This window comes from Coregonus lavaretus, assembly GCF_964263955.1.
Source record: "Coregonus lavaretus genome assembly, chromosome: 16".
NCBI lineage: Eukaryota > Metazoa > Chordata > Actinopteri > Salmoniformes > Salmonidae > Coregonus > Coregonus lavaretus.
In genome coordinates this window covers 49,069,914-49,095,160 of record NC_140003.1, presented here as the reverse complement: position 1 = coordinate 49,095,160, position 25,247 = coordinate 49,069,914, and the positions used below count along the sequence as shown (strand labels likewise).

The 25,247-nt window shown below is 44.2% G+C and overlaps 1 protein-coding gene across 1 annotated transcript in view; it reads right to left on the bottom strand.

The window, feature by feature from the left end:
* The window catches only part of LOC311143677 (ras-associated and pleckstrin homology domains-containing protein 1-like), a gene marked incomplete at its 3' end in the record, with an annotated part of 215,502 nt that overhangs the window by 55,577 nt on the left and 134,678 nt on the right, over positions 1-25,247 (bottom strand). The window contains 2 exon segments of the mRNA XM_084179549.1: positions 5,893-5,967; positions 24,594-24,996. Coding sequence (XP_084035675.1) covers positions 5,893-5,967; positions 24,594-24,996 — 478 coding nt within the window.

Here is a 25,247-nt window from a genome sequence, read left to right as displayed (position 1 = left end):
GGAGACAAATTCACCTTTCAGCAGGACATGAATGTTTTACAAATGTTAAAATGTTTCTTCCCCTTTCACATTAGAGTATTTTTGTGTAGATCGCTGACAATTTTTTACAATTAAATCCATTCTAATCCCACCTTGTAACATAACAAAATGTGGAAAAAGTCCAGGGGTGTGAATACTTTCTGAAGGCACTGTATGTGCCATAAACCAAATCAAATCAAATGTTTTTGGTGTATTGGTGCAGACTTACGAGGCCATTCCCAACAGTGCAGAGTTAAAAAGACACAGAAACCAAAACAAAGAGCCCATTCAGTGGAGGGAGAGGAGAGGAGAGGCAGGGCAGGGCAGGGCAGAACAGAGTATTTGGGGAAATACATGTCAGAGCCATGATGACATGTTGTGTAGATAGAGAGAGAGAGAGATAGATGAGAGAGAGAGAGAGAGAGAGAGAGAGAGAGAGATATGAGAGAGAGAGGGAGAGAGAGAGAGATGAGAGAGACAGAGAGATGAGAGAGACAGAGAGACAGAGAGAGAGACAGAGAGAGAGACAGAGAGAGAGAGAGAGAGAGAGACAGAGAGAGAGAGAGAGAGAAACAGAGAGAGAGAGAAACAGAGAGAGAGAGAAACAGAGAGACAGAGAGAGAGAGAGAGAGAGAGAAACAGAGAGAGAGAGAAACAGAGAGACAGAGAGACAGAGAGAGACAGAAAGAGAGAGAGAGAGCGAGAGAGAGACAGAAAGAGAGAGAGAGTTAGAGAGAGAGAGAGAGAGAGTTAGAGAGAGAGAGAGAGAGAGGGAGATAGAGAGAGCGAGAGAGAGCGAGAGAGAGCGCGAGAGAGCGAGAGAGAGAGAGAGAGAGAGAGAGAGAGAGAGAGAGAGAGAGAGAGATGACGAAAGACAAAGCGCTTCTCAGATACGAGTGTGGCAGGAATGACAAGAAAAGAGAGAAGGTGAGAAAGAGAGAGGGACAAATAGATGAGAGTCAGACAGCTCAGCTGACTGGTTACTGGAACAGCTACAGGGGACAAAACAGTGTGACCTCAGTGTGACCTCAGTGTGACCTGTGTCTGAGGTGCATCATCACAGTTGAGAGACATTATCCCATTAAAGGATTAATCATTTATTCATTCAAAAATGTATAAAGCAACGTAACACAACCATACTGTTCACAAAGTAGACCGGATCTGATGGATGTATAACTGTAGATCATTTAAACTATTTTTCAGGAGAATGTGTAAACCTTTTATCATTTCCAGGGGAATTTGTAATTTACTGTGTAACTTCGCTACCCTGAACCTTCCCGGACAAATGTTAACTGTGATCATAGATAGAATGATCCCATTTGGAGATTGCTGTGGGGGCCAGACTGTTTGGCATGACAACGACCAAACAGCAGGAATCAGGCTCTAGAGCACGGACAGATCTGGAGTTATCTGGAGTTATAATCCTATTAGTTCGATTGGCTGAACTCCAAACATGTGACCTACACAGCTCTCGGTTTCCATGTGTTCTACATCTCTATTTCCTGGTCCTCAGCTCTCTGTTTCCATGTGTTCTACATCTCTATTTCCTGGTCCTCAGCTCTCTGTTTCCATGTGTTCTAGATCTCTATTTCCTGGTCCTCAGCTCTCTGTTTCCATATGTTCTACATCTCTATATCCTGGTCCTCAGCTCTCTGTTTCCATGTGTTCTACATCTCTATATCCTGGTCCTCAGCTCTCTGTTTCCATGTGTTCTACATCTCTATTTCCTGGTCCTCAGCTCTCTGTTTCCATGTGTTCTACATCTCCATTTCCTGGTCCTCAGCTCTCTGTTTCCATGTGTTCTACATCTCTATATCCTGGTCCTCAGCTCTCTGTTTCCATGTGTTCTACATCTCTATATCCTGGTCCTCAGCTCTCTGTTTCCATGTGTTCTACATCTCTATATCCTGGTCCTCAGCTCTCTGTTTCCATGTGTTCTACAGCTCTATATCCTGGTCCTCAGCTCTCTGTTTCCATGTGTTCTACATCTCTATTTCCTGGTCCTCAGCTCTCTGTTTCCATGTGTTCTACATCTCTATTTCCTGGTCCTCAGCTCTCTGTTTCCATGTGTTCTACATCTCTATTTCCTGGTCCTCAGCTCTCGGTTTCCATGTGTTCTACATCTCTATTTCCTGGTCCTCAGCTCTCTGTTTCCATGTGTTCTACATCTCTATTTCCTGGTCCTCAGCTCTCTGTTTCCATGTGTTCTACATCTCTATTTCCTGGTCCTCAGCTCTCTGTTTCCATATGTTCTACATCTCTATATCCTGGTCCTCAGCTCTCTGTTTCCATGTGTTCTACATCTCTATATCCCGGTCCTCAGCTCTCTGTTTCCATGTGTTCTACATCTCTATTTCCTGGTCCTCAGCTCTCTGTTTCCATGTGTTCTACATCTCCATTTCCTGGTCCTCAGCTCTCTGTTTCCATGTGTTCTACATCTCTATATCCTGGTCCTCAGCTCTCTGTTTCCATGTGTTCTACATCTCTATATCCTGGTCCTCAGCTCTCTGTTTCCATGTGTTCTACATCTCTATATCCTGGTCCTCAGCTCTCTGTTTCCATGTGTTCTACAGCTCTATATCCTGGTCCTCAGCTCTCTGTTTCCATGTGTTCTACATCTCTATTTCCTGGTCCTCAGCTCTCTGTTTCCATGTGTTCTACATCTCTATTTCCTGGTCCTCAGCTCTCTGTTTCCATGTGTTCTACATCTCTATATCCTGGTCCTCAGCTCTCTGTTTCCATGTGTTCTACATCTCTATTTCCTGGTCCTCTGCTCTCTGTTTCCATGTGTTCTACATCTCTATATCCTGGTCCTCAGCTCTCTGTTTCCATGTGTTCTACATCTCTATATCCTGGTCCTCTGCTCTCTGTTTCCATGTGTTCTACATCTCTATATCCTGGTCCTCTGCTCTCTGTTTCCATGTGTTCTACATCTCTATATCCTGGTCCTCAGCTCTCTGTTTCCATGTGTTCTACATCTCTATTTCCTGGTCCTCAGCTCTCTGTTTCCATGTGTTCTACATCTCTATTTCCTGGTCCTCAGCTCTCTGTTTCCATGTGTTCTACATCTCTATTTCCTGGTCCTCAGCTCTCTGTTTCCATGTGTTCTACATCTCTATATCCTGGTCCTCAGCTCTCTGTTTCCATGTGTTCTACATCTCTATTTCCTGGTCCTCAGCTCTCTGTTTCCATGTGTTCTACATCTCTATTTCCTGGTCCTCTGCTCTCTGTTTCCATGTGTTCTACATCTCTATATCCTGGTCCTCAGCTCTCTGTTTCCATGTGTTCTACATCTCCATTTCCTGGTCCTCTGCTCTCTGTTTCCATGTGTTCTACATCTCTATATCCTGGTCCTCAGCTCTCTGTTTCCATGTGTTCTACATCTATATTTCCTGGTCCTCAGCTCTCTGTTTCCATGTGTTCTACATCTCTATTTCCTGGTCCTCAGCTCTCTGTTTCCATGTGTTCTACATCTCTATTTCCTGGTCCTCAGCTCTCTGTTTCCATGTGTTCTACATCTCTATATCCTGGTCCTCAGCTCTCTGTTTCCATGTGTTCTACAGCTCTATATCCTGGTCCTCAGCTCTCTGTTTCCATGTGTTCTACATCTCTATATCCTGGTCCTCAGCTCTCTGTTTCCATGTGTTCTACATCTCTATTTCCTGGTCCTCAGCTCTCTGTTTCCATGTGTTCTACATCTCTATTTCCTGGTCCTCTGTCTGTGACTGGACACAATGAGAAGGATTCGATGACCTGGGATCCAGTTGTTGGTTGCAGATGGTGAATAGGATGAGGATCCTAAAAATAAACCTTTATTTTACAACAATAAAGTTGTATGTTACGGGTCAACCGAACAGAACAGCCATCTCTGAAACCGGGATTGATTGAGTGTATTGTTGTTGGTGTAAGGTCCTTGCTATTTGACACAGAAACACTGCCTGTCGAGCATGTACAGTCGACCACCTGTTTAATCGGCAGTAGTATCCCTTGAATAACAGGACCATTTTAAATCAACCCACAACCCCAAGTGTATTCCCGTCATTGATACTGTTGAAACAAGCTGCAAGTCCAGGTTAAGTCCCGACAGGACATGTTGACATGGTGTGGGTGGCTGTGTCAGTCCAGGTTAAGTCCCGACAGGACATGTTGACATGGTGTGGGTGGCTGTGTCAGTCCAGGTTAAGTCCCGACAGGACATGTTGACATGGTGTGGGTGGCTGTGTCAGTCCAGGTTAAGTCCCGACAGGACGTGTTGCCATGGTGTGGGTGGCTGTGTCAGTCCAGGTTAAGTCCCGACAGGACATGTTGACATGGTGTGGGTGGCTGTGTCAGTCCAGGTTAAGTCCCGACAGGACATGTTGACATGGTGTGGGTGGCTGTGTCAGTCCAGGTTAAGTCCCGACAGGACGTGTTGACATGGTGTGGGTGGCTGTGTCAGTCCAGGTTAAGTCCCGACAGGACATGTTGACATGGTGTGGGTGGCTGTGTCAGTCCAGGTTAAGTCCCGACAGGACGTGTTGACATGGTGTGGGTGGCTGTGTCAGTCCAGGTCAGACATATTTCCATGCCTTCAGCTCAATACTCATTTGTTTCCAAGCATTTAGAGTCATCTCAAACACATACAATGCATTCTTATGGTAAAACACATACAGCATACAATCCATTCTAATGGTATTGGTAAACCACATAGCACACACACGGAGTGAGAGATTGAGATGGAAGGCGGTAGAGGGAGAGAGGGTTGAGGGAGAGAGGGTTGAGGGGACAGGAAGTAGGCCGAGCAGGGGGAGGGAGTGAGAGATTGAGATGGAAGGCGGTAGAGGGAGAAAGGGTTGAGGGGGCAGGAAGTAGGCCAAGCAGGGGGAGGGAGTGAGAGATTGAGATGGAAGGCGGTAGAGGGAGAAAGGGTTGAGGGGGCAGGAAGTAGGCCAAGCAGGGGGAGGGAGTGAGAGATTGAGATGGAAGGCGGTAGAGGGAGAAAGGGTTGAGGGGGCAGGAAGTAGGCCGAGCAGAGGGAGGGAGTGAGAGATTGAGATGGAAGGCGGTAGAGGGAGAAAGGGTTGAGGGGGCAGGAAGTAGGCCAAGCAGGGGGAGGGAGTGAGAGATTGAGATGGAAGGCGGTAGAGGGAGAAAGGGTTGAGGGGGCAGGAAGTAGGCCAAGCAGGGGGAGGGAGTGAGAGATTGAGATGGAAGGCGGTAGAGGGAGAAAGGGTTGAGGGGGCAGGAAGTAGGCCGAGCAGAGGGAGGGAGTGAGAGATTGAGATGGAAGGCGGTAGAGGGAGAGAGGGTTGAGGGGGCAGGAAGTAGGCCAAGCAGGGGGAGGGAGTGAGAGATTGAGATGGAAGGCGGTAGAGGGAGAAAGGGTTGAGGGGGCAGGAAGTAGGCCAAGCAGGGGGAGGGAGTGAGAGATTGAGATGGAAGGCGGTAGAGGGAGAAAGGGTTGAGGGGGCAGGAAGTAGGCCGAGCAGAGGGAGGGAGTGAGAGATTGAGATGGAAGGCGGTAGAGGGAGAAAGGGTTGAGGGAGAGAGGGTTGAGGGGGCAGGAAGTAGGCCGAGCAGGGGGAGGGAGTGAGAGATTGAGATGGAAGGCGGGAGAGGCATGCAACATGCAAGAGGATGCTTGAGAAGAAGACCAACATGCCTCCCTCTCATGGTCTGTATAAGTCATCATTGCAGTATCACATTATGATAACTACAGTGTTAGATATACCGTATAACACTAATCTATAGAACTATCTAAAAACATCTAACCTGTCAACGACTTAAGGACATGACATCAGCAGACGGAGAGGGGGGTGGGGTTAAAAAGCAGCCAATCACAGAGAACCTGATTGCATGCAGGAGCAAGTAGAGAAGTGACGGAGGAGGAGTCACCTTGGTCAGCAAGTGAGAGGGCTTCCCTGCTATATTCTGCAGAATCATGGAGGTTTCCCAGTCCAGATAGGAGTGCTTGGTAAAGAAGAGAGGAGAAGAGACAAGGAACATCTGTCAAATCACTGATTGTTAATGAATACACCTGCGCATTTCAACGTGTTGTGGAAGCACAGAAAAATCAAAGGTGTGATCAAGATGAAATGGAAAAACAGAGACAAGAAGATGTTAATCATCCCAAAGCTGTGGGGAAAACACTTCTCCCTGTTTTACTACCTTCCTCAATGGCTTCTCCATCAATACAATCATACAGTCAGAGACCAACACTGGTTACGAGTTCAAACCAGAAAGGAAGTACCCTGCCTATAGAGACACTACTGTTTACACTGCTGTACCCTGCCTATAGAGACATACTACTGTTTACACTGCTGTACCCTGCCTATAGAGACACTACTGTTTACACTGCTGTACCCTGCCTATAGAGACACTACTGTTTACACTGCTGTACCCTGCCTATAGAGACACTACTGTTTACACTGCTGTACCCTGCCTATAGAGACACTACTGTTTACACTGCTGTACCCTGCCTATAGAGACATACTACTGTAATGTAAATACTCACTATAATGACGCTGACACTATAAGCACGGTCACAAGCAGACTGCAGACAAAGGCTTCTCACCACAAAACAAGCATAATGGAGAAACGCCACTCATCCACTGTTGTCAGACTGTAAAATAGCTCCAGCTCTTAATATGTATTTACCCTAAATGTTTTATATTTGTTTTTTAATCACATTTTAACAATTCAGTTTCCATCATGAAAAAAATGCCCTGAAAGTGTTATTTTACATTTTACATTTTAGTCATTTAGCAGACGCTCTTATCCAGAGCGACTTACAGTTAGTGAGTGCATACATTTTTCATACTGGCCCCCCGTGGGAAATGAACCCACAACCCTGGCGTTATGTATTCTATATATGCCATGTGTTCTGTATTCTATATATGCCATGTGTTCTGTATTCTCCATATGCCATGTGTTCTGTATTCTATATATGCCATGTGTTCTGTATTCTATATATGCCATGTGTTCTGTATTCTATATATGCCATGTGTTCTGTATTCTCCATATGCCATGTGTTCTGTATTCTACATATGCCATGTGTTCTGTATTCTATATATGCCATGTGTTCTGTATTCTATATATGCCATGTGTTCTGTATTCTATATATGCCATGTGTTCTGTATTCTATATATGCCATGTGTTCTGTATTCTATATATGCCATGTGTTCTGTATTCTACATATGCCATGTGTTCTGTATTCTACATATGCCATGTGTTCTGTATTCTATCTATGCCATGTGTTCTGTATTCTATATATGCCATGTGTTCTGTATTCTATATATGCCATGTGTTCTGTATTCTATATATGCCATGTGTTCTGTATTCTATATATGCCATGTGTTCTGTATTCTATATATGCCATGTGTTCTGTATTCTATCTATGCCATGTGTTCTGTATTCTACATATGCCATGTGTTCTGTATTCTATCTATGCCATGTGTTCTGTATTCTCCATATGCCATGTGTTCTGTATTCTCCATATGCCATGTGTTCTGTATTCTATATATGCCATGTGTTCTGTATTCTATATATGCCATGTGTTCTGTATTCTATATATGCCATGTGTTCTGTATTCTATATATGCCATGTGTTCTGTATTCTCCATATGCCATGTGTTCTGTATTCTACATATGCCATGTGTTCTGTATTCTATATATGCCATGTGTTCTGTATTCTATATATGCCATGTGTTCTGTATTCTATATATGCCATGTGTTCTGTATTCTCCATATGCCATGTGTTCTGTATTCTACATATGCCATGTGTTCTGTATTCTATCTATGCCATGTGTTCTGTATTCTATATATGCCATGTGTTCTGTATTCTCCATATGCCATGTGTTCTGTATTCTATATATGCCATGTGTTCTGTATTCTATATATGCCATGTGTTCTGTATTCTATATATGCCATGTGTTCTGTATTCTCCATATGCCATGTGTTCTGTATTCTATATATGCCATGTGTTCTGTATTCTATATATGCCATGTGTTCTGTATTCTATATATGCCATGTGTTCTGTATTCTATATATGCCATGTGTTCTGTATTCTACATATGCCATGTGTTCTGTATTCTCCATATGCCATGTGTTCTGTATTCTCCATATGCCATGTGTTCTGTATTCTATATATGCCATGTGTTCTGTATTCTCCATATGCCATGTGTTCTGTATTCTATATATGCCATGTGTTCTGTATTCTACATATGCCATGTGTTCTGTATTCTATATATGCCATGTGTTCTGTATTCTCCATATGCCATGTGTTCTGTATTCTATATATGCCATGTGTTCTGTATTCTATATATGCCATGTGTTCTGTATTCTATATATGCCATGTGTTCTGTATTCTACATATGCCATGTGTTCTGTATTCTACATATGCCATGTGTTCTGTATTCTATCTATGCCATGTGTTCTGTATTCTCCATATGCCATGTGTTCTGTATTCTCCATATGCCATGTGTTCTGTATTCTATATATGCCATGTGTTCTGTATTCTATATATGCCATGTGTTCTGTATTCTATATATGCCATGTGTTCTGTATTCTATATATGCCATGTGTTCTGTATTCTCCATATGCCATGTGTTCTGTATTCTACATATGCCATGTGTTCTGTATTCTATATATGCCATGTGTTCTGTATTCTATATATGCCATGTGTTCTGTATTCTATATATGCCATGGGTTCTGTATTCTATATATGCCATGTGTTCTGTATTCTATATATGCCATGTGTTCTGTATTCTATATATGCCATGTGTTCTGTATTCTATATATGCCATGTGTTCTGTATTCTATATATGCCATGTGTTCTGTATTCTATATATGCCATGTGTTCTGTATTCTATATATGCCATGTGTTCTGTATTCTATATATGCCATGTGTTCTGTATTCTATATATGCCATGTGTTCTGTATTCTCCATATGCCATGTGTTCTGTATTCTATATATGCCATGTGTTCTGTATTCTATATATGCCATGTGTTCTGTATTCTATATATGCCATGTGTTCTGTATTCTACATATGCCATGTGTTCTGTATTCTACATATGCCATGTGTTCTGTATTCTATCTATGCCATGTGTTCTGTATTCTCCATATGCCATGTGTTCTGTATTCTCCATATGCCATGTGTTCTGTATTCTATATATGCCATGTGTTCTGTATTCTATATATGCCATGTGTTCTGTATTCTATATATGCCATGTGTTCTGTATTCTACATATGCCATGTGTTCTGTATTCTATATATGCCATGTGTTCTGTATTCTATATATGCCATGTGTTCTGTATTCTCCATATGCCATGTGTTCTGTATTCTACATATGCCATGTGTTCTGTATTCTATCTATGCCATGTGTTCTGTATTCTATATATGCCATGTGTTCTGTATTCTCCATATGCCATGTGTTCTGTATTCTATATATGCCATGTGTTCTGTATTCTATATATGCCATGTGTTCTGTATTCTCCATATGCCATGTGTTCTGTATTCTATATATGCCATGTGTTCTGTATTCTATATATGCCATGTGTTCTGTATTCTATATATGCCATGTGTTCTGTATTCTATATATGCCATGTGTTCTGTATTCTACATATGCCATGTGTTCTGTATTCTCCATATGCCATGTGTTCTGTATTCTCCATATGCCATGTGTTCTGTATTCTATATATGCCATGTGTTCTGTATTCTCCATATGCCATGTGTTCTGTATTCTATATATGCCATGTGTTCTGTATTCTCCATATGCCATGTGTTCTGTTTAGAAGTGAGTCATTTCTTATGCTATTTTGAAATGTAAATTCATAATTTCTTCAGTTTTATCTGTGAGCAAGAATCAATAAACGTATACTGATAATCAAACTCATACAGAGATTTTAATTGGAATGTAGGTTAATTATAATAATTTTCTATGGGGTTGAGATCTGGAGACTGGCTAGGCCACTCCAGGACCTTGAAATGCTTCTTACGAAGCCACTCCTTCGTTGCCCGGGCGGTGTGTTTGGGATCATTGTCATGCTGAAAGACCCAGCCACGTTTCATCTTCAATGCCCTTGATGATGGAAGGAGGTTTTCACTCAAAATCTCACGATACATGGCCCCATTCATTCTTTCCTTTACACGGATCAGTCGTCCTGGTCCCTTTGCCGAAAAACAGCCCCAAAGCATGATGTTTCCACCTCCATGCTTCACAGTAGGTAGTAGTTGAGTTTTTACCAAAAAGTTATATTTTGGTTTCATCTGACCATATGACATTCTCCCAATCCTCTTCTGGATCATCCAAATGCACTCTAGCAAACTTCAGACGGGCCTGGACATGTACTGGCTTAAGCAGGGGGACACGTCTGCCTGCCTGTCTGCCCATGTTCTGAGCTAGTCTCCGACTGCCTGCCTGCCTGCCTGTCTGCCCATGTTCTGAGCTAGTCTCTGCCAAATGGAATCTCCTCATCTTAATCTCCCTCACTCATCCTGAGTTGATTCATCCTCTCAGCTCACACTTCTGGCAGATACTGAAGCCAGCCGGCCTCAGAGAATGACAGGCCTTGGCTGCTAAGACAGACTGGTAGGGAGTGTCTGTCTGTCTGTCTGGCTGGCTGGCTGGCTGGCTGACTGGCTGGCTGTCTGTCTGTGTCTGTCTGGCTGGCTGGCTGGTTGGCGTAGATTGATTTGGCAGAGAGGAGAGAGTTCCTACTGTTTGTAATCTTGATAAACTAGGCCATGACTGTGGAGTGCCAGAACTGGGGCTGTTCTCTTTATACATTCAGTTGAGTTCTAAGCAGATAAAGCATAAGTCATTTCAGTAATTGACACACTGAGCTGCCATGCAGTGAGCAGTCTATCAGGCAGAGGGTGGGAAAACAGCCATAGCTGCTCACAGTCTCTCACCTGCTAGTCACATTCATTCACTAGCTGGACACACTCTCTCACTAGCTGGTCACACTCTCTCACTAGCTGGTCACACTCTCTCACTAGCTGGTCACACTCTCTCAATAGCTGGACACACTCTCAATAGCTGGACACACTCTCAATAGCTGGAGAGTGCTCGTCACATTCATTCACTAGCTGGACACATTCACTCACTAGCTGGTCACACTCACTCACTAGCTGGTCACATTCACTCACTAGCTGGTCACACTCTCTCACTAGCTGGTCACACTCTCTCACTAGCTGGACACACTCTCAATAGCTGGAGAGTGCTCGTCACATTCATTCACTAGCTGGACACATTCAATCACTAGCTGGTCACATTCATTCACTAGCTGGTCACACTCTCTCACTAGCTGGACACATTCACTCACTAGCTGGTCACACTCACTCACTAGCTGGTCACATTCCCTCACTAGCTGGTCCCATTCCCTCACTAGCTGGTCCCATTCATTCACTAGCTGGTCCCATTCATTCACTAGCTGGTCGCATTCATTCACTAGCTGGTCCCATTCATTCACTAGCTGGTCCCATTCACTCATTAGCTGGTCCCATTCATTCACTAGCTGGTCCCATTCCCTCACTAGCTGGTCATATTCCCTCACTAGCTGGTCATATTCCCTCACTAGCTGGTCCCATTCCCTCACTAGCTGGTCCCATTCCCTCACTAGCTGGTCCCATTCCCTCAACAATGTCAACACACTGGTAGAGAAGAGACTACGGGTGAAGTACATCTTGATCTAAAACTAAAACCCCTTCACTTCCTCGTAACCACAACAGAACAAGGCACTATGTCATTTCAAGTTAGGAGAACTTGTGCTGCTGCGAAGTGTAGTTTGTTTTCCCAGAGAAATTACTTTCACTCTACAACTTGGTCCTCGTTGTTTAACTGTGAGAGCTGGTGAAGCGTGATAGTCTTTCCTGCAGTCTTTAACCTCTAAAAGTCTAAGCCGTTGGGGGGGCTTGTACTACCATGGATCATTTAGCTAATTTATTTACAATTTTAAAGACCCCTTTAAGTGTCCAAAACAAATATACAACAATTATTTGATAAAATATTGCATTTGGCATTTACTACTAAAGCCCATAGAAACACATTGAATAACACTTTCACAAAAGGCAATAAAGACAGTAAAAAAATTAATCATAAGGAATAAGGTTTTGAAGTGTCTAGGAGATGTTTTATTTTATTTTTTAAATCTTTATTTTAACATGGAAAAACAGACTGAGACCTGGATCTCTTTTACGGCTGTGCCCTGTGTAAACATGTTGACATGTACAGTTTTAGACATACAGACAAGAACATTTCAAACAAAACACACAATTCAACAGAAACAATCACAGACAACATCATATTGATCCTCCATAACATTTTTAAAATGGGCAAGGGACACCAGAGTGTCTAACTTAAGTTGGATCTGCAGTTTGTTCCATAAATAAGGTGCAAAGGAACTGAAGGCAGTCCTACCCAACTCTGGGGAGACCACAGGAGTCTCTAAGGTAATCCACATCTGTGATCTGGTTTTAAAATTAGTATATCTAGTGGAAATTAATGATGAAATATATGGAGGTAGTTTTAAAAGAAGTGCTTTATAAATAAACAAGAGAGCATGTTGCTCTCGCCTCACAGATAGAGAGGCCCAGCCCACATGTTGATATAGGATACAGTGATGAGTTTTGTAACCATCACCTGTGATAAACCTGAGTGCACAATGGTAAATAGCATCCAGTGGTTTTAATGTGTTTGCCGATGCATGCATATAGATAATATCACCATCATCTAAAACGGACATAAAAGTAGCCTGCACAATTTGGTTTCTATTTACGGAGGACAGACAAGCCCTGTTTCTGTAAAGGAACCATATCTTGAATTTGAGCTTTTTTCCCCAATTCAGCAACATGTTTTTTAAAAAGAAAGCCTATCATCTAACCATACCCCTAAGTATTTATATGCAGAGACCTGTTTGATTTGAGTACCATCCAAGCCAGTGATTACAAAAGTGTTTCTAATTGAGAGTTTAGACCTAGAAAAAAACATGACATTTGTTTTCTTAGCGTTTAAAACAAGTTGAAGCTGTAAAAGAGACCCCTGTAGTATCCAACTGCATTAAAGCTTGGTCCGCTGTTGGAGCGATAGAGGACATCACTGGGTCATCTGCATATCAATGGAATTTACAATATCTGACATCACCACCAATGTTGTTAATATAAAGTGAGAACAATAGTGGGCCAATTATTGAACCCTGAGGGACCCCTTTAAATAACTGTAAGGGGTCAGACTTGACCCCGTCGACCATGGCGGCCTGAGTTCTATCTTTAAAATAGTCCTAAAACCATCGACAGGCATCAGTGCCCAGTCCTATAGATGACAGTTTACTCAAAAGGATAGCATGGTCTACAGTGTCAAAAGCTTTTGACAAATCTCCAAACAACGCAGCACAGTGCTTTCTATCATCTAAGGCATTTGCAATATCATTTACAACAAGCATAGTGGCCGATGTGGTACTGTGTTTAGATCTAAAACCAGATTGATTGGGGCTAAAAATACTGTTAACAGAAAGAAAAGATTGTAACTGTTTGTTGACTATAGATTCTAGGATCTTTGCCAGACAAGGGAGCCTAGAGATGGGTCGATAGTTATCCAAATCACTACCGTCACCTCCCTTATTTAATGGCAGAACAAAAGCTGCTTTCCACACCTTAGGGATATTTCCTGTGCTTAATGTTAGATTAAAAAATGTGTGTCACTGAACCAGCAATGATAGGTGCAGCACACTTAAGTAAGTACGGGCCTAAATTGTCAGCGCCTAAGGATTTCTTAGTATCAATGGCACACAGGGCAGCTAGAACCTCTGCTTCAGTTATTTTCTGGAAACTAAAAACAGGGTTACCATTTTCCAGAGTAACGGTTGAAAAGCAAGACGAAAAATCAACTAACTGGCCAGTACCACAATGGCCACTTTTCTTTTCAAATAAAAAACCAGCAGAGATGAAATGCTTATTAAAAGCATCACAAATATAATTTTTTTCACTTAGAATACAGGAGTCTGAGATAATTTGCTTAGGAAGAGAAACAGCAGAATTCCCCCGTTTCAGTGAATTAACGGTTTTCCAGAATTTTGCAGGATCTCCTGCAGAATCTGTCATAGCATTAAGGAAGTCATTAGATTTTGCCTTTTTGACAGCTGCAGTACATTTATTTCTCAATTGCCTAAAAAAACAGCCAATCAAGCTGGAGTACCTGTTTTCCTCGCCAAGGCCCAGGCCCGATTCTTTTGCAGAAAAAGACCTGACAATTCAGGAGAGAACCAAGAACTGGTTCGGTTTCTTACTCTGTGATTCTTAAGCGGGGCGTGTTTATCAGACATAGAGGGAACAGTAGAAGAGAAAAAAGCAAGGGCTAAAACCGGGTCCAGAAAGCAGCAAGTGGATAAAAGCTCAGAGTGATATAAGTCAAGGATAAAAGCTTGCTGTGAGAAATGTTTATAATTTCTCTTAGAGATTAAACAGGGATCAGAGTGTTTCAGCCTGGTATCTCTAATACAAGCAATAGAGCAATGGTCACTGATATCATTTGAAAAAACCCCACTGGCTGTGTATTTATGGGGGGTATTTGTTAGAATAATGTCTAGTAGAGTAGATTTGACTGGATTCTTCAAGTTGGTTGGTTTAGTTATCAGCTGAGTTAGATTTAGCTCAGTACAAATATCTTTTAATTTATCGGATACTGGTGAAAGCCAATCCAGGTTAAAATCTCCCAAAATCAGTAATTCAGAGTTTGCATAGTTAGACAGTATATCAGATAATTTGCATAGAGTACAAGGAGGAGCTGAGGGGGGGCGATATACCCCAGCTAGAGTTAAATGATCATTATTACCAAGTACCGCATTTAAAACTAGACATTCATATTGCTTTGGGACAGAGGTTGATATGGACACAAGAAACATTTAAGCAGCATTTTACATATATCGCGATACCACCACCTCTACCAACTCTATCAGCTCTATAAATATTGTACCCAATCAACTGAATATCTGAATCAGGCACAGAATCATACACAGCCACGATTCAGATACAATCAGTACGTCAACATTTGATTGTGAGACCAAAATGTCAATAAAGTCCAACTTTTGGATCAGGCTTCTAGCATTCAAATGAATTATTCCAATGCCATTGCTACGGGAATTCATATCAGATGGAGTATCCAGGGTAGCACCGGAAGCTGCACTGAATGAGCAATAAACCATTTTCGGGCTATTGACAGAGCTCCATTTGATGGGGACAAGATTACTACTAACAATACCTCTCTGCATGTAAGTAGTATTCGCAATACGGTGATTGGACAATAATCTAGGAATTGCAGAAAGGTTGTTAGCTGAAGTTTGTTCCATATTTGCAATTGAGGGACTAATTAATGAAACTGGGAGAGGAGCATTGAACATAGTGTGATAGGGGAGCGTACAATCCCAAAAGTCAACCCCCGAAAATACACAACGTCAGGTATCAAAAGCTCTACATGAGGCAAGAGTAAGAGACGTGTTGGTGGAGAGGATGCTGGAGCCATACCTGTTAAGATGGAAAATGTCCAGAAGAAATAGACCTGGTCGGTCTGTAAAAGCTGCAAAGTTATCCACAAAATGAATTCCCATGGTGCAGCAGTATCCCTTAAGCCAGGTGTGTAATTGGCGTATACGACTAAAAACCATATCCGTGGGGATGGAAAAGGTCCGGAAACAGATTCCAGCAGCGTATTTATCAATGTTTTAAAATCGTCTCTCAATTTCTCTGACTGCTGGAGTTTAATGTCATTTGACCCAACATGGACAATGACAGTTGAAGCGGCGGAGTGCTTGCTAATATGTAGCGGTAGCATGTATCCTAGGTCAGGGATCGTAGCGCCAGTGTAGCAGAAAGGTTTCTCTGGCAGAATCTCTGAGTTTGTCACGTGACTTCCGTCTCGCTTCCGCATTGTCTCCGTGCTGCTCTGCTGTTTGTTGCTACTTGGCTACCTGCCAAGCTATTCACGTTTTACTTTTAATAAACGTTTAATCAATCTCTGTGTTCAACAAATTTACCAACTTTTTAGTTTTGTCCTCACTCATCTTTTTTCGTTAAACTTTTTCACCCCGGACGTTTATCCCGAGACAGAAGAGTCATTTTCCTGTGCGTTCTAGCTGCCAACTTTACGTTATTTTCCTTTTTTCCATCGCAACTTTTTTCCCTTATTCAACTTTTTCACTCCGGACGCTTTATCTGGACATGGTTCATCAACATCTTCAACAGCCGAAGCTAAGTAGTAACATTAACATGATGTCTTCTAATTGCAGTCGCTGTACTCATAATATACAGGAGAATTATCGCCTTACGGCGAGAATAGCTGTGCTACAAGCCCAGCTTCAGACGCAATCGTTAGGCAAGGGTAATATCAGTGTAGGAAAGGAAGAAACAGCGTCTGTGCCACCAGTAAGTACAGACAGTAACGTTAGTATAAATCCCCCCGCACAGTCCCCGCAGCCGGACAACTTTCTCATGGCTTCTGGAGGGAAATACTGTTGGAATGCTCAACCGGTGTCGCTCATTCAGCCGACAGAAACCTTCAACCGGTTTTCCCCATTATGTAGCGAGTCGGAGTCTGAGTCTGAGTCTTCTCTAGTCTCTACTCCTCCCGTTACGGGGTCTGAGACGCCGAAGGCTCCCACCATTAGCTCTGACAAATTGAAAACCCTAGTCATTGGCGACTCCATTACCCGCAGTATTAGACTTAAAACGAATCACCCAGCGATCATACACTGTTTACCAGGGGGCAGGGCTACCGACGTTAAGGCTAATCTAAAGATGGTGCTGGCTAAAGCTAAAACTGGCGAGTGTAGAGAGTATAGAGATATTGTTATCCACGTCGGCACCAACGATGTTAGGATGAAACAGTCAGAGGTCACCAAGTGCAACATAGCTTCAGCGTGTAAATCAGCTAGAAAGATGTGTCGGCATCGAGTAATTGTCTCTGGCCCCCTCCCAGTTAGGGGAAGTGATGAGCTCTACAGCAGAGTCTCAGCACTCAATCGCTGGTTGAAAACTGTTTTCTGCCCCTCCCAAAAGATAACATTTGTGGATAATTGGCCCTCTTTCTGGGACTCACCCACAAACAGGACCAAGCCTGACCTGCTGAGGAGTGACGGACTCCATCCTAGCCGGAGGGGTGCTCTCCTCTTATCTACCAACATAGATAGGGCTCTAACTCCTCTAGCCCCACAGTGAAATAGGGTGCAGGCCAGGCAGCAGGCTGTTAGCCAACCTGCCAGCTTAGTGGAGTCTGCCAATAGCATAGTCAGTGTAGTCAGCTCAGCCATACCCATTGAGACTGTGTCTGTGCCTCGACCTAGGTTGGGCAAAACTAAACATGGTGGTGTTCACCCTAGCAATCTTATTAGGATAAAGACCTCCTCCATTCCTGCCATTATTGAAAGAGATCGTGATACCTCACATCTCAAAATAGGGTTACTTAATGTTAGATCCCTCACTTCAAAGGCAGTCATAGTCAATGAACTAATCACTGATCATAATCTTGATGTGATTGGCCTGACTGAAACATGGCTTAAGCCTGATGAATTTGCTGTGTTAAATGAGGCCTCCCCTCCTGGTTACACTAGTGACCATATTCCCCGTGCATCCCGCAAAGGCGGAGGTGTTGCTAACATTTACGATAGCAAATTTCAATTTACAAAAAAAAAAATGGCGTTTTCATCTTTTGAGCTTCTAGTCATGAAATCTATGCAGCCTACTCAATCACTTTTTATAGCTACTGTTTACAGGCCTCCTGGGCCATATACAGCGTTCCTCTCTGAGTTTCCTGAATTCCTATCAGACCTTGTAGTCATAGCAGATCATATTCTAATTTTTGGTGATTTTAATATTCACATGGAGAAGTCCACAGACCCACTCCAAAAGTCTTTCGGAGCCATTATCGACTCAGTGGGTTTTGTCCAACATGTCTCTGGACCTACTCACTGCCACAGTCATACTCTGGACCTAGTTTTGTCCCATGGAATAAATGTTGTAGATCTTAATGTTTTTCCACAAAATCCTGGACTATCGGACCACCATTTTATTACGTTTGCAATCGCAACAAATAATCTGCTTAGACCCCAACCAAGGAGCATCAAAAGTCGTGCTATAAATTCTCAGACAACACAAAAATTCATTGATGCCCTTCCAGACTCCTTCTGCCTACCCAAGGACGTCAGAGGACAAAAATCAGTTAACCACTTAACTGAGGAACTCAATTTAACCTTGCGCAATACCCTAGATGCAGTTGCACCCCTAAAAACGAAAGACATTTGTCATAAGAAACTAGCTCCCTGGTATACAGAAAATACCCGAGCTTTGAAGCAAGCTTCCAGGAAATTGGAACGGAAATGGCGCCACACCAAACTGGAAGTCTTCCGACTAGCTTGGAAAGACAGTACCGTGCAGTACCGAAGAGCCCTCACTGCTGCTCGATCATCCTACTTTTCCAAATTAATCGAGGAAAATAAGAACAATCCAAAATTTCTTTTTGATACTGTTGCAAAGCTAACTAAAAAGCAGCATTCCCCAAGAGAGGATGGCTTTCACTTCAGCAGTGATAAATTCATGAACTTCTTTGAGGAAAAGATCATGACCATTAGAAAGCAAATTACGGACTCCTCTTTGAATCTGCGTATTCCTCCAGGGCTTAGCTGTCCTGGATCTGCACAGCTCTGCGAGGGCCTGGGATCGGGAGAGACACTTAAGTGTTTTAGTACTATATCTCTTGACACAATGATGAAAATAATCATGGCCTCTAAACCTTCAAGCTGCATACTGGATCCTATTCCTACTAAACTGCTGAAGGAGCTGCTTCCTGTGCTTGGCCCTCCTATGTTGAACATAATAAACAGCTCTCTATCCACCGGATGTGTACCAAACTCACTAAAAGTGGCAGTGATAAAGCCTCTCTTGAAAAAGCCAAACCTTGACCCGGAAAATATAAAAAACTATCGGCCTATATCGAATCTTCCATTCCTCTCAAAAATTTTAGAAAAAGCTGTTGCGCAGCAACTCACTGCCTTTCTGAAGACAAACAATGTATACGAAATGCTTCAGTCTGGTTTTAGACCCCATCATAGCACTGAGACTGCACTTGTGAAGGTGGTAAATGACCTTTTAATGGCGTCAGACCGAGGCTCTGCATCTGTCCTCGTGCTACTAGACCTTAGTGCTGCCTTTGACACCATCGATCACCACATTCTTTTGGAGAGACTGGAAACCCAAATTGGTCTACACGGACAAGTTCTGGCCTGGTTTAGATCCTACCTGTCGGAAAGATATCAGTTTGTCTCTGTGAATGGTCTGTCCTCCGACAAATCAACTGTACATTTCGGTGTTCCTCAAGGTTCCGTTTTAGGACCACTATTGTTTTCACTATATATTTTACCTCTTGGGGATGTTATTCGAAAACATAATGTTAACTTTCACTGCTATGCGGATGACACACAGCTGTACATTTCAATGAAGCATGGTGAAGCCCCAAAATTGCCCTCGCTAGAAGCCTGTGTTTCAGACATAAGGAAGTGGATGGCTGAAAACTTTTTACTTTTAAACTCGGACAAAACAGAGATGCTTGTTCTAGGTCCCAAGAAACAAAGAGATCTTCTGTTAAATCTGACAATTCATCTTGATGGTTGTAAAGTCGTCTCAAATAAAACTGTGAAGGACCTAGGCGTTACTCTTGACCCTGATCTCTCTTTTGACGAACATATCAAGACTGTTTCAAGGACAGCTTTTTTCCATCTACGTAACATTGCAAAAATCAGAAATTTTCTGTCCAAAAATGATGCAGAAAAATTAATCCATGCATTTGTTACTTCTAGGTTAGACTACTGCAATGCTCTATTTTCCGGCTACCCGGATAAAGCACTAAATAAACTTCAGTTAGTGCTAAATACGGCTGCTAGAATCCTGACTAGAACCAAGAAATTTGATCATATTACTCCAGTGCTAGCTTCCCTACACTGGCTTCCTGTTAAGGCAAGGGCTGATTTCAAGGTTTTACTGTTAACCTATAAAGCGTTACATGGGCTTGCTCCTACCTATCTTTCCGAGTTGGTCCTGCCGTACATACCAATACGTACGCTACGGTCACAAGACGCAGGCCTCCTAATTGTCCCTAGAATTTCTAAGCAAACAGCGGGAGGCAGGGCTTTCTCCTATAGATCTCCATTTTTATGGAACAGTCTGCCTACCCATGTGAGAGACGCAGACTCGGTCTCAACCTTTAAGTCTTTACTGAAGACTTATCTCTTCAGTAGGTCATATGATTGAGTGTAGTCTGGCCCAGGAGTGTGAAGGTGAACGGAAAGGCTGGAGCAACGAACAGCCCTTGCTGTCTCTGCCGGGCCGGTTCCCCTCTCCACTGGGGTTCTCTGCCTCTAACCCTGTTGCAGGGGCTGAGTCACTGGCTTGCTGGTGCTCTTTCATGCCGTCCCTGGGGGGGGTGCGTCACTTGAGTGGGTTGAGTTACTGACGTGATCTTCCTGTCTGGGTTGGCGCCCCCCCCCCCTTGGTTTGTGCTGTGGTGGAGACCTCTGTGGGCTATACTCGGCCTTGTCTCAGGATTGTAAGTTGGTGGTTGGGGATATCCCTCTAGTGGTGCGGGGGCTGTGCTTTGGCGGAGTGGGTGGGGTTATATCCTTCCTGTTTGGCCCTGTCCGGGGGTTTCTTCGGATGGGGCCACAGTGTCTCCGGACCGCTCCTGTCTCAGCCTCCAGTATTTATGCTGCAGTAGTTTATGTGTCGGGGGGCTGGGGTTAGTTGGTTATACCTGGAGTACTTCTCCTGTCTTATCCAGTGTCCTGTGTGAATTTAAGTATGCTCTCTCTAATTCTCTCGTTCTCTCTTTCTCTCTGAGAACCTGAGCCCTAGGACCATACGTCAGGACTACCGGGCATGATGACACCTTGCTGTCCCCAGTCCGCCTGGCCTTGCTGCTATTCCAGTTTCAACTGTTCTGCCTGCGGCTACGAAACCCCTACCTGTCCCAGACCTGCTGTTTTCAACTCTAAATGATCGGCTATGAAAAGCCAACTGAGAGACCTGAGCCCTAGGACCATACGTCGGGACTACCGGCCGTGGTGACTCCTTGCTGTCCCCAGTCCGCCTGGCCTTGCTGCTATTCCAGTTTAAACTGTTCTGCCTGCGGTTATGGAACCCCTACCTGTCCCAGACCTGCTGTTTTAAACTCTAATGATCGGCTATGAAAAGCCAACTGAGATTTATTCCTGATTATTATTTGACCATGCTTGTCACTTATGAACATTTTTGAACATCTTGGCATGGTTCTGTTATAATCTCCACCCGGCACAGCCAGAAGAGGACTGGCCACCCCTCATAGCCTGGTTCCTCTCTAGGTTTCTTCCTAGGTTTTGCCTTTCTAGGGAGTTTTTCCTAGCCACCGTGCTTCTACACCTGCATTACTAGCTGTTTGGGGTTTTAGGCTGGGTTTCTGTACAGCACTTCGAGATATTAGCTGATGTAAGAAGGGCTATATAAAATAAAATTGATTGATTGATTGATTGAATGGCACCCTATTCCCTATATAGTGCACTACTTTAGACCAGAGAATGGCACCCTATTCCCTATATAGTGCACTACTTTAGACCAGAGAATGGCACCCTATTCCCTATATAGTGCACTACTGTTGACCAGAGAATGGCACCCTATTCCCTATATAGTGCACTACTGTTGACCAGAGAATGGCACCCTATTCCCTACCTAGTGCACTACTGTTGACCAGGGCCCATTGGCTGCTATCTGGGACACCATCACCTGTCATGTTGATTATTATGAAAAACAATGAGTTATGTGTCAAAGATGAAATATTAAATGATGGTCAGATTACCAATGATTACAGTCATCCCTGGTCCCAATACATAAACCACTAGGCCCCATCATCCCTAATACCGGAACAGCTAAACTAACTGTTGATCCCTAAACCTCAGGAGAACTAAACAGAATCACATCTGAGCAAGGCCCACCAGGCAGAAAGCAGCTTTACACCAGGGTTACTGCAGTGCTCTCTCACTCCTTCTCTGTGTCCCAAATAGCACCCTATTCCCTATATAGTGCACTACATTAAACCATAGCTCTAGTCAAAGGTAGTGTGCTATATTGGTAATACGGTGCCGATTGGGATACATCCTCTCTCCCTCAGTCAGTCAGCTTCAAATCAAATCTGTCTGTGACCTCCCCCTGTTTAATCTGCACATCTGGTTCTCTCTCTCTCTTTCAGTGTCCCCCCTCTCTCTCTCTCTCTCTCTCTCTCTCTCTATCTCTCTCTCTCTCTCTCTCTCTCTCTCTCCCTTCACTAACAAACCATCTCTCTCCACCTTCACTAACAAACCATCTCTCTCTCTCCACCTTCACTAACAAACCATCTCTCTCTCTCTCTCTCCACCTACACTAACAAACCATCCCTCTCTCTCTCCCCCCTCTCTCTCTCTCCCTCTCTCTCTCCAGCTTCACTAACAAACCATCCCTCTCTCTCTCTCGCTCTCTCTCCACCTTCACTAACAAACCATCTCTCTCTCTCCACCTTCACTAACAAACCATCTCTCTCTCCACCTTCAATAACAAACCATCCCTCTCTCTCTCCCTCCCCCCTCTCTCCCCCTCTCTCTACCTACACTAACAAACCATCCCTCTCTCTCTCCCTCCCCCTCTCTCGCTCTCTCCACCTACACTAACAAACCATCCCTCTCTCCCTCCCTCCCTCCCCCTCTCTCTCCACCTTCACTAACAAACCATCTCTCTCTCCACCTTCACTAACAAACCATCCCTCTCTCTCCCTCTCTCCCTCTCTCTCTCCCTCCCTCTCTCTCCACTTTCACTAACAAACCATCCCTCTCTCCACCTTCACTAACAAACCATCCCCCTCTCTCTCTCTCCACCTTCACTAACAAACCATCCCTCTCTCGCTCTCTCCACCTACACTAACAAACCATCTCTCTCCACCTTCACTAACAAACCATCCCTCTCTCTCTCCACCTTCACTAACAAACCATCTCTCTCTCCACCTTCACTAACAAACCATCCCCCTCTCTCTCCACCTACACTAACAAACCATCCCCCTCTCTCTCCCTGTCTCTCTCTGTCTCTCTCAACCTACACTAACAAACCACCTTCACTAACAAACCATCCCTCTCTCTCTCCACCTACACTAACAAACCATCTCTCTCCACCTTCACTAACAAACCATCCCTCTCTCTCTCCACCTTCACTAACAAACCATCCTTCACCCTCCCTCCCTCCCTCTCTCTCTCCACCTTCACTAACAAACCATCTCTCTCAAACTTCACTAACAAACCATCCTCCCTCTCTCTCTCCACCTTCACTAACAAACCATCCCCCTCTCTCTCCCTGTCTCTCTCTGTCTCTCTCAACCTACACTAACAAACCACCTTCACTAACAAACCATCTCTCTCAAACTTCACTAACAAACCATCCTCCCTCTCTCTCTCCACCTTCACTAACAAACCATCCCCCTCTCTCTCCCTGTCTCTCCCTGTCTCTCTCAACCTACACTAACAAACCACCTTCACTAACAAACCATCCACCTCTCTCTCCCTCCCCCCTACCTCCCTCCCCGCGGCAGGTAGCTTAGTGGGTAAGAGTGTTGTGCCAGTAACCGAAAGGTCGCTGGTTCTAATCCCCGAGCCGACTAGGTGAAAAATCTGTCGATGTGCCCTTAAGCAAGGCACTTAACCCTAATTGCTCCTGTAAGTCGCTCTGGATAAGAGCGTCTGATAAATGACCTAAATGTATAATCCCCCTCTCTCTCTCTCTCTCCACCTTCACTAACAATATCTCTCTCTCTCTGTGTCTGTTTCTCCTCTCTCTCTCTCCCCGTCTGTCTCTCGTGTCTCTCTCTCCCCTCTCTCTCTCTGCGTGTCTCTGCGTGTCTCTCTCTGCGTCTCTCTCTCTCTGTGCGTCTCTCTCTCCCCCTCTCTCTCCCCCTCTCTCTCTGTGCGTCTCTCTCTCTCCCCCTCTCTCTGTGCGTCTCTCTCTCTCTCTCTCTCTGTGCGTCTCTCTCTCTCTCCCCCTCTCTCTCTGTGCGTCTCTCTCTCTCTCCCCCTCTCTCTCTCTGTGCGTCTCTCTCTCTCTCCCCCTCTCTCTCTCTGTGCGTCTCTCTCTCTCCCCCTCTGTCTCTCTGTGCGTCTCTCTCTCTCCCCCTCTCTCTCTCTGTGCGTCTATCTCTCTCCCCCTCTCTCTCTCTAGGCCCTGTAGTAGGGAGTAGGACAAAAATGTCATGCCCTCCTAAAACAGGTTCTAACTCCAGTTCTGTTTGCGATATTAAGATTCTAACACTGACAGTGTGTTATACAGACTTATTTAGGAAAAGCCAAGGATGGAGGGGGGCATGACATAAAACAATGTCAATGTAATAAATTAAATTAATGAGCAGTCGGTTCTAGTGTTAAGAGATAAACTAGTTATATTTATTTAATGGTCCTTCAATCCGGTTCTGTCAGTTGATCAGTTGGTCCAGTTGGTCCAGTCTGTATCGCTGTAGAGGAATGCAGTGAAGGTTGAACGGTACATGATGTATTAGTGTCTGTGTGCAGGTAGCCTACCTCTGTACTGCCCGGGGGGCCCTGATTGGGCCCCTGTGGCGTGGGTGTTTCCCCGTCCTGCTCCGAAGGTCTGAGAACACTATCCAGAGAATCCACGCTGCTGGCCGACGCAGAGTTCACCGACGACCAGGAGGAGTGGGACACGGAGCGGACCGCGTGTTCGCTGACCGTCCCCACGGAGCCCGTCCTGCGGTGGGTGTGGTGGTGGGTGGCGGGCCTCCGCATGGTGGAGGAGGAGGAAGAGGTGGAGGCGCTAGCTAGGGAGTGGGAGCTCTGTCTGGCAGCCTCGTCCATACTGAGAGAAGCCTGCTCCAGCTGGGCCGTGATATCATCCAGGGACAGGTTGGAGGCCATGGGGCGGCGGTGGCGAGCTGCCACCGTGGAGGCTGGTGAGGCCCGGGTACTGGTGGATAGATAGAGGGGTACTTTATTAATCCCTGAGGTGAAATGACATGTCAAACGCAGTAGCAAAATAAATATACATACTGTCCCGGACAACACGAAAAAACAAAGTCCGATAGGAGATAAATCAATAAATATTTGATAAATTGATAAATAATCAATAAATAATCACATAAATACCACAACACAACAGTGACATCAATGATATATTCAACATAAACATAAATATATCCACAGTTCAGCAATAGCTTA